We start from the raw sequence: 21,216 nt of genomic DNA, 5'->3' as shown, positions 1-21,216 counted from the left end.
TGTGCCCCTGGGACATCAGTAGCATGGCCAAATGTCAATATCTTTCCATCTAAACTATTTTTAATATTTAACTTCTTTCAGAATGATACTTTATTCGTGATTAACACAGATGGATTATTCCTATGCTACAAATCACCAGAGTACAGTTGCAATGTTGAAACTGTTTGGGCATCTGTTTCACATTAGGCTGGGTAACACACTAACAAATCCACTAGGGAGGTAGTTAACTCTGGTGTATCATTCTGGAAATCACTTTCACCAGATATAAAACTAACAGACAAGTAAATCTACTGACTCATATTACTTTTCAAAATTTCGGAATTGGAGGCTTAGAGTACAATATGAATATGTAGCTTACAAGTTTACTTGTGTATGGATTTGAAAATGATATTATTTCAATAATAGTTAATGCATTCATCTCAGTGTAGATAATAGTATTATCAGTATCAATAAATTATAAAGCAAGTCATATTAATTTTGGACTGTACAGTACTGTCAGTTTAGGAGATTTGGTACAGGAAGTAATTGTCTTTGTTGAATAATGTACACAATTACTACTTAAACTATTCCGAATCACTTGCTAACAGACTGAAAACTGTTGTGTTGTGGAGCACACTAGAAGACAATGATAGCAGTGTTTGTGATAACTGGAGACAAAACATGCAACTTCTTTACTTCTCAAGCAGTAACATGATAACGACATGGACTCTGACACAAGTTTAATAAAATGAGTAAGATAAATACATTAATTCCTGATCTTTTTATCATCCATAATTACTTGATAAATAGTTGTAGAGATGAAGCAGTGTCCTCTCGGGGTGGAACTTCAGTGTTCACATGACATCAACAATGAACATGACATCATCTACTGTCACAGAAACATATTTCACTCACTCCTCAAACTGATGTCATGTATTAGTGACATAACCTGTGTAATCAGAGTTTATTTTGCAAGGCTACTATCACCAATGATGTCTGCATAAGTCAACAATGCTGTAGAGCATGTTAAATCATTATTAAACATGAGCTTCCTATAGATTTTTATCAACTCCCTTATTTTGAACCATTTGGATAATAAAAACAAATACATTTCCCGAATTAGGCCTTGATGAGTTCCAAGATCAACAGACCTAGAGGTCCACGTGGTGGAGTGGCAAGTGGACAACAGACCAAGAGGTCCATGTGGTGGAGTGGCAAGTGGACAACAGACCAAGAGGTCCATGTGGTGGAGTGGCGAGTGGACAACAGACCTGGAGGTCCACACGGTGGAGTGGTGAGTGGACAACAGACCTGGAGGTCCACACGGTGGAGTGGTGAGTGGACAACAGACCTGGAGGTCCACACGGTGGAGAGACGAGTGGACAACAGACCTAGAGGTCCACACGGTGGAGTGGTGAGTGGACAACAGACCTGGAGGTCCACACGGTGGATTGGTGAGTGGACAACAGACCTGGAGGTCCATGTGGTGGAGCGGTGAGTGGACAACAGACCTGGAGGTCCACACGGTGGAGAGATGAGTGGACAACAGACCTAGAGGTCCACACGGTGGAGTGGTGAGTGGACAACAGACCTGGAGGTCCATGTGGTAGAGTGGTGAGTGGACAACAGACCTGGAGGTCCATACGGTGGAGAGACGAGTGGACAACAGACCTAGAGGTCCATGCGGTGGAGTGGCAAGTAAACAACAGACCTAGAGGTCCATGCGGTGGAGTGGCAAGTAGAGAACAGACTTGGAGGTCCACATGGTGGAATGATGAGTGGACAACAGACCTAGAGGTCCAAACGGTGGGGAGGTGAGTGGACAACAGACCTAAAGGTCTACACGGTGGAGTGGTGAGTGGACAACAGACCTAGAAGTCCACACGCAGGAGCGGTGAGTGGACAACAGATCTAGAGGTCTACACGGTGGAGTGGCAAGTGGACAACAGATCTAGAGGTCCACACTGTGTAGTGGTGAGTGGACAACAGACCTAGAAGTCCACACTGTGTAGTGGTGAGTGGACAACAGACCTAGAAGTCCACACTGTGTAGTGGTGAGTGGACAACAGACCTAGAAGTCCATATGGTGGAGTGGCAAGTGGACAAGTGATCTAGAGGTCCATACGGTGGACTGGTCAGTGGACAACAGACCTAGAAGTCCACATGGTGGAGTGGTGAGTGGACAACAGACCTAGAAGTCCATATGGTGGACTGGTGAGTGGACAACAGACCTATAGGTCCACACGGTGGAGAGGCAAGTGGACAACAGATCTAGAGGTCTACACGGTGGAGTGGTGAGTGGACAACAGACCTAGAAGTCCACACGCAGGAGTGGTGAGAGGTGAGGGGACAACAGACTTAGAAGCACAGTGGAGTGGTGAGAGGTTAGTGGACAACAGACCTAGAGGTCCATACGGTGGAGAGACGAGTGGACAACAGACCTAGAGGTCCATGCGGTGGAGTGGCAAGTAAACAACAGATCTAGAGGTCCATGCGGTGGAGTGGCAAGTAGAGAACAGACTTGGAGGTCCACATGGTGGAATGATGAGTGGACAACAGACCTAGAGGTCCAAACGGTGGGGAGGGGAGAGGACAACAGACCTAAAGGTCCACACAGTGGATTGGCAAGTGGACAACAGACCTAGAGGTCCATGCGGTGGAGTGGCAAGTGGACAACAGACCTAGAAGTCCACACGGTGGAGTGGCAAGTGGACAACAGACCTAGAGGTCCACACAGTGGAGTGGCGAGTGGACAACAGATCTAGAGGTCTACATGGTGGAGTGGATAACAGATCTAGAGGTCTACACGGTGGAGTGGTGAGTGGACAACAGACCTAGAAGTCCACACGCAGGAGTGGTGAGTGGACAACAGATCTAGAGGTCTACACTGTGAAGCGGTGAGTGGACAACAGACCTAGAAGTCCATATGGTGGAGTGGTGAGTGGACAACAGACCTAGAGGTCTACACGGTGGAGTGGTGAGTGGACAACAGATCTAGAGGTCCACACTGTGTAGTGGTGAGTGGACAACAGACCTAGAAGTCCACACTGTGTAGTGGTGAGTGGACAACAGACCTAGAAGTCCATATGGTGGAGTGGCAAGTGGACAAGAGATCTAGAGGTCCACACGGTGGACTGGTCAGTGGACAACAGACCTAGAAGTCCACATGGTGGAGTGGTGAGTGGACAACAGACCTAGAAGTCCATATGGTGGACTGGTGAGTGGACAACAGACCTATAGGTCCACACGGTGGAGAGGCAAGTGGACAACAGATCTAGAGGTCTACACGGTGGAGTGGTGAGTGGACAACAGACCTAGAAGTCCACACGCAGGAGTGGTGAGAGGTGAGGGGACAACAGGCTTAGAAGTCCACACAGTGGAGTGGTGAGAGGTGAGTGGACAACAGACCTAGAGGTCCACATGGTGGAGTGGTGAGCGGACAACAGACCTAGAAGTCCACACGGTGGAGTGGTGAGAGGTGAGTGGACAACAGACCTAGAGGTCCACATGATGAAGAGTAGTCCTGTGCCATGACTGTTGAATATATACAAATATATATTTACTGAAAGCCTAGGCAAGTTTTGATCAAGCTAAACCTAGTTTCCTTGATTTCACAAAGCAGACGAGGAAAGGTTCTTTTGAAGAATAAAAAATATAATTTAAAAAAAAATTGTTTTCATAGACTCATTGTTAGTCTCGGTGCAGTGGTCAGTGTACAACAGACCTAGAGGTCCACAGTGGAGTGATCAGTGTCTCAGCAAAATTTGCTCACTTTCGATAAAATCTTTAAGAGACAGTTTAATTTTGTTTGCCTGATAATTAGTTCTCTTTAATAGCATCACAGTATGGCAGCTTTGCACATCAAAGCAGCCTGCCCATTAAATGGGATAAGATGTGGGAAACAGGGTCATAGGTTATCTGTAAATGTGACCTCTGACCTTACATGTCACCTTGGATAGTGCCTCCCTGATTATAGTAAGCCATTTTTCTCAGGACTGAATACAGACAATTACTAAATCAAGGACACCATAGATTGGCAATAAAAATATACTCCGCTGACATATAATATTCTAGTGCATAGTTCTTTGATAAAGATAAAAACAATCAACTCTATATTATATCATGTGACAATATGTACAATAGGACTTGTAATTTATGTTTTTGTTAAACTGAATGTTGTCTCATTCATATACTGTCTCATTGTAGGAGTTTACGGTATTTTGCAAGCATCTTAATCCTAGTGGTACAATATTTAAAAAAATCACAAATAGTGAATAAAACAGTTAATTAATTCCAACCAGCCTCAGAAAACTACCAGCGGAAAGATTCTAGCTGTTGCCGACTAGAGTTATTGTTTTTGTACATGTAAAATGATACATTGCTTGATTAAAAAGTATTGATTATCATCGTTTGGGTCAGTACCTTCAGTTGACCTCACAGACTCCTATGAAAATTCTCCTATGCAATTAACTTTTATTTGTAATTGGAGACATGAAGATATTTTTTTGTATGTCATCTAATGAAATGAAATGAAAGAACACTTCTAGATGCCCTGACAATAATATCTAAAATGCTGGACAAAGGTCTAGGGTCAGATGTTTGCTTCTTTAACTGCCCACTACAATAAACAGTTGTTTCAGATTGTCATTATTGTTAAATTGATATAAAATATGTCAGACTGTCTCAGAAATATCAATACAGTTTCCCTAAGTGTCCAGTGAATAAATTACCAGTAATTCTTTATAGTACTTTGTCTACAACACAGACTATCATGATTTGCAGATTATTAACAAAGAGATATACTCTTAAACAATCCCATCAGTTCTTATGATGGTCTTACGATGTGTAATATTTAACCATCTAGTGTTCACAGGAGACAGATTAGAATGTGAAACGCCAGGGTAAAATCGTGTGTTTCTCTAGCCCGTGATGTGAACGTCTCATAGCAAATCAATTAGCATAGTAAATGTATTTAAGAAATAAAGTTTTCTCGTGCCCAATGTGTAACGTAGTAAAGTAGTCTTCGTGCTTTAACAAGAACAATTCAGGGCAAAACTATACTTTTTTACACTACACATGGGGTAGAGCAAACTTTATTACTTTTCTATGATTCTGAATTTAAGATTAACCATGTGTTTTATATGAGCTGGGTCTAAAATTAAATATGTAAATACCTATGACTGAAAAAACCCCTGAAAATCCTCAAACAGGAATAACTTATTATCCGTTCAGTGTGTGATTATCCATAATCCCAGTCAGCAATAAGTAGGATGTAAGTTTTAAAGTTTGCATATTAATTTGCTTCAATTTATTCACGTGACTCGAAACATTCGCAGGATAAAGTACAGTTGGCGCCTTTGATATTTTAGTGAAGCATCTTAGAATACCGTAACTACCGTGAATCGACATGGGGCGAACATGACGAAGGAAGAGCAACAGTGTCCTGTTTGTTTGACTGTCGTATATTGTTAATTGCTTTACGCTGAGCAACAGGTGAACAGGTAGTTATGAAACTTTTCAAGGATTGCTCATTCCTTTGTCCTGAGAGACATACATAATTCGAGGGAACCAATGTCCGCTTTGGACAATTTTGTGTCCGCTGTGGCACGGACACAGTGCTTTGATTATGTTTGGGATAAGTCTGTGGCATGAGAGATTGTTCATCATCTTCCATATTTTTTCCAAGGTAATGACATTCAAATATCCAACAAGTTTAAAAAAACCTACTTCACCGATGTTACCAGGGATACGTTAGATCAAGGGGGAGGTAATTTCAACAGCATCATGATGTCATCCCATTATGACGTAACACAAAAGGCATACTTTGTCGCAGGATAAAGTACAGTCGGCGACTTTGATATTATAGCGAAGCATCTCAGAAAATGAAATAAAGTATAGATTTGAACTGAACTATTACAGTTAAAGCATGAGGACGCTTGCATCCACTTCTTCGACATTAAAGTCACTCTTTTTTACCTGTACATTGTATATTTATCCAAAATCCAATCCAGCAGTAAGTAGGATTTGTATTGATGTTATGTATGTTTATATATGAATTGGGTTCAGATTAATCACCTGATAGTAAACATGTAAATACCTTGTGTCGTTTGTTATTGTGAGTTCAGGTATTTTCAATCATAAAAGTTGAAGCCCCTAATGTTAGCAGATAGCAGCAACTGCGAACCATGAAATGGTAGGCTGACCAAGTTGGTTGCAATATGCAACTGATGTGAATCGATGGCTTGGGATGAGGTGACCTGACGTGAAATGACGTTGCCATGGGATGAATATGTCTGTTTGTTGGACAATTATTTGTTGCATTATACTGAGCTCATGCATGCCTATGTAATATTTCAAGGATTGCACCTTCCTGTGGCCAGTGACGGACTTAATTCACAGAGCACAACGCCTGCCTCAAACAACTTGGCCATGTGTTTGTGTCTGTGTCTACTTAAGACTGTTTTCATCTATGGGATGCTGAGAATAACAATAATCCGAATGTGGAAAAGAACCATTCAGTCAATTTGTTTGTTTTTGTTAAAAAAAAGGTAAAGTTGTAAGCTTTTTAGCAGGCAATTGTCACCATTCAATTACTTTGTATACATCCATGGTTGGTTCTGTGCCTGAAGTCACTGGGCCACCAATGTCCCCATTGTCATTCATTTATTACCCATTTAAACTTAACACATCATCAAAATTCACCATTGAAAAAAGACATCGCTGGTGCAAGGGTGGCGCATGAATACAATATTAGTAGCTGATGATTCGACCATATGTTCTTTCAAGGAGTAGCCTTGCAATAAAGTGTGCATCTTTCTGTGAGACCAATTATAAAAAATGATAAAGATGCTGATTCTAAAATCATGTTCATGATATCATTTATGTACACACCACCAAGTTAGAAACATCAGCAGTCTATATTCAGTTTAGTGTCTGTGAGGGGAGCCTGACAGACAATCGACTCATCCAGTCATGTCATGCTGGCTATGTGATTTCATGTGAGTCAGCAGATGGTTTATCTGTTATGAAACTGATTGTAATTACTGCTGAGCTACACCACTTAGGCAACTTCTGAGCACAATAGATTCACAACATGGTGACATGGTGGACAACAATTCTACCAACTGTCCATTTGGTCAAAGGGGTCTACTCTCTATTGCAACATGAAGATCAAGGTCGTAAGAAGACATGACGACAAATGTTGTGATAATGCTTTGACAAAATCTTTTGTATATTAATGATGCTCTGAACGTTCTAAAAGATGCTTGCACTACTACAATACAAAAGTTGGAGTCCAAATCTGCTCCCTGTTTCAAACATATTTATCCATGAGTCTTCGTTAAAATACAGGGAACTGCAAACAAATATGTCAATAGCACAGCAAATTTTGAGATGCATGCATTGTGGGTCTAGGCACCTCTGATAGTAGGTTCTATATATCCTAACTACACCAAACATCTAAAAGCGGAGCAGACATTGCAGAGCCAGTATTGCGCAGTGCAACTACTCCCCCAGTTCAATGACCAACTGATGCCTAAATAGTCCTTTAATGTTATTACACACTGTTTGTTACTAAACAGGTAATTTCTTCAAAGCATTGTTTACAAACATTACTGCTTCCATTAGTACCAGGAGCAGGCCATGGCACAAGTGACCTGTAGTCTGGGGGAGGAGCAATATCTGGCCTCTGGAGAGAACATTCAACCAGTCCATCCCAACATAAATATCAAGGGTACCCAGACACACAAATCTATAAGTATATTTGTATTTCACACTTATATTCTGTATCTCACAGTACTTACTTTCCAAAGACAGGATTCAACTGTTTAGAGATGTAGTTTTCTTTGTCATTGATGGTAGTTTTCCCCAGCTTAATGATCAGGTAGGGATCGGCCTTGCCATTAATGTCAGCAGGGTGAAGATCATTGGCCTAAAACACATAAACAGCAATTTCAGTTCTGGCAACACAAAGCACTTAAAAATAACAGGCTAGTTTCCCCACAATTATCTGCCCAAATCAAAACAAAATGTTTTTAAATTAACAATTTCAGATCGAACCAAACTCTCATGGGTCCCACAAAACAAGCTTATCATACAGGAACTAAGACTTCTGTATGACACAACAGCCGTCATATCTCTTGTCTAAATACTACTCCAAAAGTTTGGTTTACTAGGTTTTCTTTAATTTCAAAAAGGACATACAAACAGATGTGTTAAGTAGTTCATGACCAAGTTTTTTCTAATGACATTTCATCTCCTTGGGGGCATGAGATACAACTGTAAAAACAATGTAGCATGGGAAAACATGTTTGGCGTTTTGGGGACAAAATATATTTATTAACCAACTACGTGTGAAACGTAAAACATGTTTCTTTGAATATAAAATGGTTGATTCCAACCTTAGTAAATTGTAAATCCAAGCTGCACTGACCTTTACTACATAGACCCTGACAAGAACTTTGATCGGGTCATTGCTGGGCAGCCCCTGAAACAGACCAAAGGCAGGGTCGCCTCCTGTGATGGTTGTGTCTTCAATGTCCTGGGGAAGGGGGTACTTGTAGATCTTCAAGGAACCCTGCAGACACACACTTATTACTTACAGTTCAGCACTTATAATCTTTTGATAAAAGAAGATTGTTTTCTACAATGATTGTCAGAAGCCAATTTTGACAATAGTATAGCTTTTTATTCCAGTACTGGAATAATGCAACAATAAAATAACCCACTACACTGGAAAATTGAAAGATTTTGCCATGCATGAAATATTAGCAAGTAGTTGATATGCTTAAAGCATTTATCCAATAGTGGATTAGCATTCAAGAGGATCTGCCCATACTCTTCTTGTGCCAGGACAGTCTCTAGCAGTGTCAGACAAAATAGTTGGATGGACAAAGGGAGGTAACTCATTTTATGAAATTACTCCATATCTTATCCAGGAACATGAAAATGAATATTATATGTATTGAATTTGACATTTAAATTCCTTGTCTGTGAAGATATTTGAGCAATGAAACCACATTTATTTTCTTCATTCTCTTTTTCCAACGATCTTTCTAAGCCATAGTATTTTGTCAGGCAGTGAAATACGATTCAAGCCATGACATTTTATAAATAGAGATATTATACGAGTAGGGGTGTCATGCTGTTTTTATGAAATGAGTGTCAGAAATCTTGTATTTCCCAAGAGTGAGCGAGGGTAATACATGAATTCTTACACAAGCTTCCTTAAATCAGTATGACTCACATGCAAGTAATAACTTTTTTATTACCCATCTTTTCTTAATCCTTTGAGCTCCCCTGTGAGAGAGAGAGAGAGAGAGAGAGAGAGAGAGAGAGAGAGAGAGAGTGCTCTGTACTCTCTCTGGGAAATATGACGCTCAGTCATTCGCTGGTTAGTCCTAACATTATCGTGAAGAGAGCAACTTTGGCTGCTTTGAACAGTATTTCAGTTATATCATGGCAAGTGCAACTGGAGATTTCGGCCTTTTTTGAAACGTGCGAGTATGGGTATGACCATGACCAACCAAACAGAATCAACCATGATCAGCAGATCCTGCCATGAGTAAGGAATGTCACATTGCACAGCACAGCAAATAGTGGGACCTAAGACCAGTGGGCCCTTTGTGCTTCTTTATCATGAAGCCTAAAGAGTACATGAACTAGTCAGAAGTGGGAGTATGACATGTGGTGTGTACAAGCCCTATCAGGTGATGCGCAACATGAACATTCAGCTTCCCTGTCCCATTGCTGCAAACAAACACGTGCACTGGAGACTTTCGTATCTCACCTTGAACTTGCCGACCACTCTGCTCTCATCTGCCTCCTCGTCCCCTGTCTTTTTGCCACGGTACAACTCAAATGTGTGAAGCCATTCACGGAAACCTTCAAACTCCGACTGATTCTCAAGTTCATTGGGAAAAACCTGTGAAAAGTTACAATAGTTCTACAATCACCACTGTCAACTTTCAGGACTCACATAAACAATATACATTGATCATATAGCCAATAACATGACACAAAACATAAATTTAACCATGGAGCCTTATTAATTTATATACACTAGCAATGAAAACTCTGTCTATAACAAAATATTTTCAATTTATTTATGCAGTGTGAGAAAAGCTTTAAACGACTACAACCAACTGATACAAAACAAATACTGACAATAAACGGTAATAATTGTGATGAATTAAAAGAAAACCTAAAACCAACAAGAAAGAAATAGGAAACAGTTAAAGGGAAGCAACCCATGCACAGAACCATAGATGAGCATGTAAAATCTACTGTAGCATTTCATTGGGTTCTACAATTTGAAACTGGTGCATAGAGGTATGATGTGCTTTAGTAAAGGATATAATAAAAAACATGTTTATAAGGACGTTAGGAATGTGCACTCTAGGGCTAGGTTGTGTTTGGGTAACTAAATGATTTTTTTATATTTTCCATTTTAAAATGTCAAGATGTCGCTGCCTGTGTAGTTCACCTGACTTGAACTGAATTTGTTAAATGAGGAAGAATGAACACAAATGGCTAGCAATGAAGAAACTGCCAAGAACAATCCTGTTACTTATATATCTGTGTAAATGGAAAGGTGAAGTGAACACTGTTTCCTCAACAATATTGCAGTTATAGCATGGTGTCCGGTAAAGTCAAGACCTCACAAGCCAGAGACTGAAAGCTAAAGCTATGACTGCTGCCATCAAGGTACCAGGACCCACAGTCAGCAAGTCACAGAGCCTGACCACCTGACCCCAATTTTGGCAAATCTTACAAATGTGAGGTATTGGGAGCTATTCTCCCCAAGAATGTACACAGGGAGTATGACCAATGGTCCTACTAGGTTGTCATGGACAGGTTGTAAGTCAGTTATACATGTAGTATAGAACAAAGTGTTAGGCATATCTGCACACTAAATGTATACAAGTTATATATAGAGTATACATATATTGAGTACCAATATGGTTGCCTTGGTAACCAATCTAAAATAATTTGACAGACAATACATGAGGTCATCCATGCAATGTTCCCACTTCACAGCATTTAGTTCGGGAGAAGATTTAAGAAAGAGATCCCTGAAGATTACATGTTACCTGGTAGCTGTTGAGGAAAAGGTAAGTTTTTGTAAAAAGCAACAGTATTTTGGAAATTGTACTTGTTTTCTGCTGCATCTCAATACCTTCCCCACTGGATTAATTGAAATATACCATACGGTATGACATACCATACGGGGAAACCAAACAGAACGTTTCTACATAGTTTCTCCACTGAACCTGCCCCGGAGTGCTCTGTATGCAACATGCATGACTATCTCACACACTGGATGCATTTTACAAGCAGTGGTGTACTTTTCAGTTAAAGTATAAACGTGGCTTGGTTATGATGCCTGTTGATGGATATAATTACACTTAAATTACATGTTTATAATAGGATGAATTGTGACTTGTCCACCCAAACATATATTCTACACATTCAACTCAAGCTGCAGGAGCTCAGGCATTGCTCCTGTACAGTAAAATCAGTTGAAAATCTTTCATGCAAACTTCAAGCAGATCTGGTTTGCATGTTCCAGTCCATATGTTGATCAGGACGTGGAAGACAGTGCAGAGTTATAACAAACGTGATGGGACTGTTGAAATTTGTTTGTTATACATTTGTAGTTTGCTTCACACAAAACCCTCAACTTTTTAAAAAATGAATGTCAAATTACTAAGTCATTGGTAGAAATAAAAGTTTGCAAGTGAGATGCCAATTGATAATTTGGAAGTAGTTTTAGTGATCAGGATTGAAGCAGTGACTAGCCTCAGGAACACCACCACCACTGACACAGTTATGTGAGTGTTACTATCGATTCACCACTGATTGAAACTGCCATTAACCGAGGTTCCCCCATCTGGGTGATCTGGTGTACTTTAGTGATAACATTACATGTTCGTTGTTTGATTTACTGCTGATACAGACTGATGCTGGTTGCAGTTTCACCAGTTGGTTACTCATGAAAGGAAATAGTGATCTTAAGGTCTGTTTGGGGTGGAAAAAGGGTTGAATTATACAGATAATCCATTATGCACAATTAGTGTGTGAATGTTCTATGACAATATATAGCAAAGCAGTTAGAACTATTGAACTAGTTTGTTCTAAATGTTAGTAGTTGTATTAGTTATAATCCTGTTCTACTGAACAGAACTTTACATCAACTAATTTTGTTCAAATATTTACAATTTACAGCAAGAAAATGGAGTAATTTAGACTGATAACAAAATGATACTTTTCTCAGTTTTACATATCTTTAATGGACATGTGAAGTTATATAATAAGAAAGACTATATGAATAATAATAGATCTTGTTTATGGAGGAGGAAGAAACTCCATTCACATAAATATGAATATTTTGATGTAAATTTGATCATGCAAGTAGATGCACTTGATCATGTGATATCACACAACCTTGCATTTATACCTCAAAGATACCCTCCACATCTTGTTTTTTCTCTTCTTTTGCCTCCTCCTCAAACTCTCTTCTCATCAACTTGTTTACAAAACCATGGAACTGTGTGCAACAACAGTCATAACCATCATAGACATACTGATATAACTAGTACAAGGGTTATCTCATAGAGTGACATCTAAGACCTTGGTCGCATGTATGTGTAAATGCCCTACTGGAGGTATTCAGAGCTGCCTGGTGTGACACATAAAGCTATAATAGAGGCAAACAGCAAAACAAAATACACAACAGGAAGAAAAACAATAACAGGGATTTGTAGTCATGTTCTCAATGACCTTAAAGATTCATATTCCATGCATTGAAATGTAGAAAGTGAACCCTGACCCATAACCAATGTTACCCTGGTTTTCTGAATGAAACAATTCTCACATCTTTTAGCATTCATTGCCAGCTGATTGTCTATCATAGTCTTCACCAAACCCTGCATGTTATGATGGAGATGTCCAGGGGTATCACATGTCAAACACACCAATATGTGAGTCAACAATAATGTATTTCTTGCAATAGAGCACATAGCCACAGCTTAAAATGCCTTGTATGATTTAGATATGAGCTCTCATTACAGCAAGAAAATCAGACAGTGAGATAAATGGCCAAGATGTATGTAAATGACCATGGAGGCTTGTATTGGTGCTTTATTTAGCAAGAACAAGTAGGGTTTTCCTTCTCTGTGAGCTGCAACTATCGCGGTACCTATGGAGCACAATCAAAGACTGTCCACTCCTGTTATGATTAGCTTTTTTGTCAGTTTGAGCCAGGGACATTTTGACTTATTTCAATTCTACTTCTTGAATTGGGAAAGAAATGTTGTTACTCTGTGTGTGGGAAGTCTAACACCCTGTCTCACCTTGAGCTGTGATGTCGAGTTGAGCAGTTTGTCCTTCTTGCTTTGGGTTTTAGGTGAGAGCTGCTTTGCCAGGCTGACAGCTTTTGCAGTCCCCTTCAGTGTCTTCTTATCTCCAGCCTCCTTCTTTTCCATCTTCTTCAATTCTTTCTCCATCTTTTTAGCATGTTTTGGGTCTGTGTCATCTGAAACACAGGCAAATCTATTGATACTGCTGTTACAAGCAATATCACAAAGAATGTGGAATACTTCACCCACACTGTGATTGTATGTGATCATGTTGGTAATGGGTGAAGGATTATGCTAAACATATACTTGGCTTTCTTCATATTTTGTATCAAAGCAAGGGCCATACATGAGTTTTGCCAAAAGAATATGGTGCCATAGAGAGAGGTGGACTTACCATCCTGTGCTGTCTCCCTGGTTAGGGATGGTGCCATGTAGAGAGAGGTGGACTTACCATCCTGTGCTGTCTCCCTGCTAGGGATGGCACCATGTAGAGAGAAATGGACTTTTCATCCTGTGCTGTCTCCCTGATTAGGGATGGCACCATAGAGAGAGAGGTGGACTTACCATCCTGTGCTGTCTCCCTGGTTAGGGTTGGCACCATGTAGAGAGAGGTGGACTTACCATCCTGTGCTGTCTCCCTGCTAGGGATGGCACCATGTAGAGAGAAATGGACTTTTCATCCTGTGCTGTCTCCCTGATTAGGGATGGCACCATAGAGAGAGAGGTGGACTTACCATCCTGTGCTGTCTCCCTGGTTAGGGTTGGCACCATGTAGAGAGAGGTGGACTTACCATCCTGTGATGTCTCCCTGGTTAGGGATGGCACCATGAAGAGAGAGGTGGACTTACCATCCTGTGCTGTCTCCCTGGTTAGGGGTGGCACCATGTAGAGAGAGGTGGACTTACCATCCTGTGCTGTCTCCCTGGTTAGGGATGGTGCCATGTAGAGAGAGGTTGACTTACCATCCTGTGCTGTCTCCCTGCTAGGGATGGCACCATGTAGAGAGAAATGGACTTTCCATCCTGTGCTGTCTCCCTGATTAGGGATGGCACCATGTAGAGAGAGGTGGACTTACCATCCTGTGCTGTCTCCCTGGTTAGGGATGGCACCATGTAGAGAGAGGTGGACTTACCATCCTGTGCTGTCTCCCTGGTTAGGGATGACACCATGTAGAGAGAGGTGGACTTACCATCCTGTGCTGTCTCCCTGGTTAGGGATGGCGCCATGTAGAGAGAGGTGGACTTACCATCTTGTGCTGTCTCCCTGGTTAGGGATGGCGCCATGTAGAGAGAGGTGGACTTACCATCCTGTGCTGTCTCCCTGTTAGGGATGGCACCATGTAGAGAGAGGTGGACTTACCATCCTGTGCTGTCTCCCTGGTTAGGGATGGTGCCATGTAGAGAGAGGTGGACTTACCATCCTGTGCTGTCTCCCTGCTAGGGATGGCACCATGTAGAGAGAAATGGACTTTTCATCCTGTGCTGTCTCCCTGGTTAGGGGTGGCACCATGTAGAGAGAGGTGGACTTACCATCCTGTGCTGTCTCCCTGGTTAGGGATGACACCATGTAGAGAGAGGTGGACTTACCATCCTGTGCTGTCTCCCTGGTTAGGGATGGTGCCATGTAAAGAGAGGTGGACTTACCATCCTGTGCTGTCTCCCTGATTAGGGATGACACCATGTAGAGAGAGGTGGACTTACCATCCTGTGCTGTCTCCCTGGTTAGGGATGGCGCCATGTAGAGAGAGATGGACTTACCATCCTGTGCTGTCTCCCTGGTTAGGGGTGGCACCATGTAGAGAGAGGTGGACTTACCATCCTGTGCTGTCTCCCTGGTTAGGGATGGCACCATGTAGAGAGAGGTGGACTTACCATCCTGTGCTGTCTCCCTGGTTAGGGATGACGCCATGTAGAGAGAGGTGGACTTACCATCCTGTGCTGTCTCCCCATTAGGAATGGCGCCATAGGGAGTGGTAGATTGTTGTGGTTGTTGGGAGGACTTGTTCTCCATGTCCAGGTCGCCATCATCTCGCAGCTTCTCATGGTCCTGGAGTCAAGAACAGCAAAATGGTGACTCAGTTAGGCAGGTACTTGTGAGGGGACTACATTTCTTGTACTATTCATTTAGGTAAATGGCTGTAACCCTTAATATATAATGACAAAACGTTCCTTTTGTTTGCAGAGCATAACAGTCTGCATAGTACTGACCTGTACAGTTTGTCATCTGTACGTTCTTACTTCATTTCAATAGATACAACATCTTCATGCAGAACAAAGTTTCACTGAGAGACATGTACAAGTTTAAGAGTAACAAACATTCTAAAATCACATATATCAAGCACATTTTAGATTATGTGCTATTTTATCTGACCTTATTCTAACAACACATGGTAACAGAAACCCCTTGTTTATCATCTGCTAACAATGATTCAGTATGACACTACATCAGTTTCAAGAACAGTGAGGATCAGATGTTCAAGTGCCAACATAAATAAAGGTTTCTTCAAATGCATCTATTCTGTGTCTGCAAGGGATGCTAAAATCAAAATAATGCAAACCAAATACTACTTCCTTTCAGGTAATATTTAACAAACGTAATATCAGTTAATGTGTCATCACATTCATCTGTAAGTTTGTGGAAAACATATAGTTTCAAAGTGAAATATTCAAAGATAGAACTTTAAATGCATAGTTCATGCAAAATTAAATTCTCCAAATGTTGAAATGAGAGTAGTTCCCACATCATACCAAGCAGCACAATTGAAGCCCTTGCAATTAAAGGGAATATGGTGGACATATTTGCAAAAACCCAAACAGTGTTGATCGGAGGCATAATTCATGCTGAAATTGTGCAAATTAAGTTTGGTGGAAATCCATAAAAATACCAAAGCTACATAGCTCAGCACCTCACCTGATTACCTGTTTCCCTGTCATAAGTGCACATAATTGACAAATTAAAGATCAAATAGAAAAAGCAAAGGAAAATTGAATCTGAGACTAATACTTGGTGAATAATTGCTGGGATTATTAATGCACTGTTACAGATGTTGCAAAGATGTAAAGATGTATGTTCCCCTTGAGAATATACTCTAGTTCACAACACTATTATTCCCCTTAAACAATATACTCTGGTTAACAATGCTGCATTATTCCTCTGGAGAATATACCCTAGTTTACAACACTATTATTCCCCATGGCAATACATGAACTTCTGAATAAACTCTTGTATATTCCCCTTGACAATATACTCACAAAACCATATTATTCCACTTGAGAATACCCCGGTATACCATAGTTCACATCATTGTATCATTCCCCTTGAGAATATACCAAAGTTAACAACACTGTATCCTTCCCCTTGAGAATATACCATAGTTCACAACACTGTATAATTCCCCTTGAAAATATACTCTGGTTCACACCATTGTATCATTGCCCTTGAGAATATACAATAGTTCACAACACTGTATCCTTCCCCTTGAGAATATACTCTAGTTCACAACACTTTATCCTTCCCCTTGAGAATATACCATAGTTCACAACACTGTATCATTCCCCTTCAGAATATACCAGGTTCGCAACACTGTATCATTCCCCTTGAGAATATACTCTAGTTCACAACACTGTATCCTTCCCCTTGAGAATATACCATAGTTCACAACACTGTATCATTTCCCTTCAGAATATACCAGGTTCGCAACACTGTATCATTCCCCTTGAGAATATACCATAGTTCACAACACTCTATCCTTCCCCTTGAGAATATACCATAGTTCACAACACTGTATCATTCCCCTTGAGAATATACCATAGATAACAACACTGTATCATTCCCCTTCAGAATATACCATAGTTAACAACACTGTATCATTTCCCTTCAGAATATACCATAGTTAACAAAACTGTATCATTTCCCTTCAGAATATACCAGGTTCGCAACACTGTATCATTCCCCTTCAGAATATACTCTAGTTCAAAACACTGTATCATTGCCCTTGAGAATATACCATAGATAACAACACTGTATCATTCCCCTTCAGAATATAACATAGTTAACAACACTGTATCATTTCCCTTCAGAATATACCATAGTTCACAACACTGTATCATTCCCCTTGAGAATATACCATAGTTCACAACACTGTATCATTCCCCTTCAGAATATACCATAGTTAACAACACTGTGTCATTTCCCTTCAGAATATACCATAGTTCGCAACACTGTATCATTCCCCTTCAGAATATACTCTAGTTCAAAACACTGTATCATTCCCCTTCAGAATATACCATAGATAACAACACTGTATCATTCCCCTTCAGAATATACCATAGTTCACAACACTGTATCATTCCCCTTCAGAATATACCATAGATAACAACACTGTATCATTCCCCTTCAGAATATACCATAGTTCACAACACTGTATCATTCCCCTTCAGAATATACCATAGTTAACAACACTGTATCCTTCCCCTTTTGAATATACCATAGTTCACAACACTGTATCCTTCCCCTTCAGAATATACCATAGTTAACAACACTGTATCATTCCCCTTGAGAATATATTCTAGTTCAAAACACTGTATTATTCCCCTTCAGAATATACTCTAGTTGAAAACACTGTATCATTCCCCTTGATAATATACCATAGTTCACAAAACTGTACCATTCCCCTTGATAATATACTCTAGTTCACAACACTGTTTCATTCCCCTTGAGAATATACTATAGTTCGCAACACTGTATCATTCCCCTTGATAATATACCATAGTTCGCAACACTGTATCATTCCCCTTGATAATATACTCTAGTTCACAACACTGTATTATTCCCTTGAGAATATACCATAGTTAACAACACATTATCATTCCCCTTGAGAATATACCATAGTTCACAGCATTATGTGTGCCTGAAATCACACTAGTCTTGACATTCATCTTATCATTATGCAGGAATAAAAAACTTAGTCTTGAAAGTCAAAGTTTCTAACATGGCTTATTAATTCTTGACTGTCTTGTATTCAAAATAGAGTACATTAACATTCTCTCGTATCTAGAATAAAAATATTAGATTTCAAGTTTGGAAACATTGTTGTATTTAACTATGCAATCACTGTATAAGTGACTGACCACCTAGTCTGCCCCAGAATCCCCAATTGGAGCACCCAGGTGTACATCTCCATGTTACCACACACACTGTAGAGTCTTGCAGTACTATGCTAAAGAGAAACATTTTTGTGAGTTACTATTGTATTATCTGAACCTGAGGACAATTCCTGATTCGTGTGTAATTGTTTACAATATGTTCATTTTTTAAACAGATTTTCAGATTTTCCATCATCACATCACACCAAAAACTGTTGATCTTGGTTGTCTCTTATCCTTTCAAGCCCTGAGACTGATACAGAAATATCAACAGTATGCTGTTTGGTTTTCCTAGGCCTAATCTATTTATCCCTTGAGATTTGAGCTACACTGTAAAACAAATGCAGAATCTAAGAATTGTTCTAGTCTGTCATAAGATGTTCTGCTGACACGGCAACACTGATGCACTGTAGAAGTCATACATATGATAATTCAAGAAAACATGCAATCAAGTGTTTCAAATGAAACATCCATATCAATGATAAGAAAAGACAAATTGCACTAGAAAATTCATTTTGGACAACAGAAACATTTGAAAATAGGTATATAGGATCCCCTTCACCTCATTCTAAAGCAAGATCACTTATTGTATTTTGAAAAGATCAAGCAAACACATGGAAGAGTCTTCATGATATTGTTGTCACATCAGAAGAACTGTCACATATCAAACTCCAAAATGCATCCAGATCTATTTAAGAAAAGAGAAACAGAATAGGGGTAAGCTCATGTGTAGTAAGTTGCAATGGTTCTTGGTGAATGAAAGGGAAGCTGTATGGCACATACACAGGGCTAGCCTGCTCCGCCTTATGCACAAGAAAGCATACCTGATTTTCTCTGTACAAGATGTTTTAAAGAAAGTGTGACTGCTCAGCAGAAAGACCTGTTACTGAATGAACCGTTGCAAGATACTGTATAAAACTGAAGAAGGAATGAATGCACTGGGCAGTTGCAGAATGCAAGCAACCAAATGGTTTTACCTCACACCATGAATCTTTTCTTGGGGCCTGCACAAACACATAAGGTAAACTACGTGAAGCAACACAAAACAACGGGCACATACTGTCTGCACAACACAACTGACATGACAGGGTACATGTGTACATAACACAAGACATTCTAGTCACAGTGGTCAGCAATTCACTGGCATATCCTGTAGAATGTTCTTGTGACTGTAGATACATGTTAAGGGCAATTCTGGCTTTGTTCAACATTGGTCATGAAAAGATATTATCTTTTACACCAATATTTCTAAAACAGAGCAACGAACATAGTACATCTACGTCCTTAAGTTTTACTTATGGTCATGGTACAACTGACACACAATCATATTGTCCTGAGAAGTCATTTGTTCTTGAAGTCCAACACAGTACTGCTCCTGTATTATGGATACAGGCTGCACATCCAGCAAGAAGATGGTGACTAGCTTTGTTCCAGGATGACGAATCGTGTAAAATATCTGTGTACATGTATCACAATGTTGAGGCTGACCTTATTCCATTGAATCCAGATTTCATTCACAACAATGATATTATAAAGCTGTTTTCATCAAGGTTTGACTTCTGTAAATACTTTGTGATATGTTATACTTAAAACATTTTTTCCTTTACCAAATTCAAATTGTGCCGGGGACCTCCATGGATTGACTGTGTACTGATTAAACTTGCTGAGTATAAACTGAGGAGGGCTGAAGTGTTGGTGTACATAACGTGGCCATGCCCTGTTGGACTGCACATGCCAGTGCTCTAGGACTTTGTTGACAACTAAACAGGTGCAGGGGGACTAGGAACTACTATACTGACAGAAAGTGACTCAGGAAAGATGTTCAAGTCAAGTTTGGATATTTTAATTTTAGGGTTCAAGTGTGACGACACCAAAAGCAGAAACTTGATTTAGGCTCATGCTAATTTTATTACTTTTGGTTTGAACTACATTTTCATTACTACACTTATCCCACAGTCCATGTCTATAACATGATGGACAAGTGCGGTATGTGACTCTGTGAGGTGATGAAGAGTCAACAACAACAACAATAATAACAACAGACTCATGCAATCTCTACCAGTGTGCACTGCGGTTCAAAGTACATGTACAACAATTTTAGAAATTGGATACTTTCATTATTTTGATTGTCTATTGATTTTTTTAATGTATATGGTTATACATTGTTGTTAGGAAGGAATAAGTAGTTTCAGGAATATGCATAACCGAGAAATTGATTGCACCTGGTCTGGGAGAGGTGAGTCCTGACTACAGACAGACAACATGGATCATGAGACACCAACATACGCGTATCATGGTTTCCACTGAGGCAAAATACTTGCTCCACCAATCAAGGCTCTCCATATCTGGCTCATCATCATCGATGGACTGACGCTTCTTCTTCCTGTTTTCAGCTGTCTTCAGGTCCTTGGCACTTGGTACATCTCCCTGTGTCACAGAAGTATACTTCCATTTATCATATATTCGTTGGGGTCATATGCGGATAGAGATGCAAATATCAAAGGTAAATTAGGGATTACTTTCCGTGTTTATAAACAAACATGGCGTTGCCCTCGTCATTCGGCGATCGAGTCAGAATTAACCATCGGGATTCTGGATAAACTACAGGGATAATTGCTATCATTATCAAAAGAAAAGTCTAATATACTGAAAATCAGTGTCTAACTGTGATGTAGCTAAGACATTTTATAAGTTTTTATAAGTAAGGCAACTTTGGAGATATAAATTTCCAAAAA

The 21,216-nt window shown here is 40.0% G+C and overlaps 1 protein-coding gene across 6 annotated transcripts in view; it reads right to left on the bottom strand.

Moving 5' to 3' along the window:
* The window catches only part of LOC124146190 (otoferlin-like), a 243,900-nt gene that overhangs the window by 73,296 nt on the left and 149,388 nt on the right, over window positions 1-21,216 (bottom strand). For all 6 annotated transcript variants that reach the window (XM_048399771.1, XM_046516364.2, XM_046516363.2 and 3 more), the window contains 8 exons: window positions 20,768-20,908; window positions 19,459-19,485; window positions 15,266-15,383; window positions 13,332-13,513; window positions 12,437-12,526; window positions 9,767-9,901; window positions 8,411-8,554; window positions 7,782-7,909 (listed from right to left, as the gene is read on the bottom strand). In XM_048399771.1, the coding sequence (XP_048255728.1) occupies window positions 7,782-7,909; window positions 8,411-8,554; window positions 9,767-9,901; window positions 12,437-12,526; window positions 13,332-13,513; window positions 15,266-15,383; window positions 19,459-19,485; window positions 20,768-20,908 (965 nt within the window). The remainder of the gene's footprint in view (window positions 1-7,781; window positions 7,910-8,410; window positions 8,555-9,766; window positions 9,902-12,436; window positions 12,527-13,331; window positions 13,514-15,265; window positions 15,384-19,458; window positions 19,486-20,767; window positions 20,909-21,216) is intronic.

This window comes from Haliotis rufescens, unplaced genomic scaffold (assembly GCF_023055435.1).
Source record: "Haliotis rufescens isolate VD_foot unplaced genomic scaffold, xgHalRufe1.0.p SCAF_2, whole genome shotgun sequence".
Lineage (NCBI taxonomy): Eukaryota > Metazoa > Mollusca > Gastropoda > Lepetellida > Haliotidae > Haliotis > Haliotis rufescens.
This window is presented reverse-complemented; position numbering and strand designations above follow the sequence as displayed.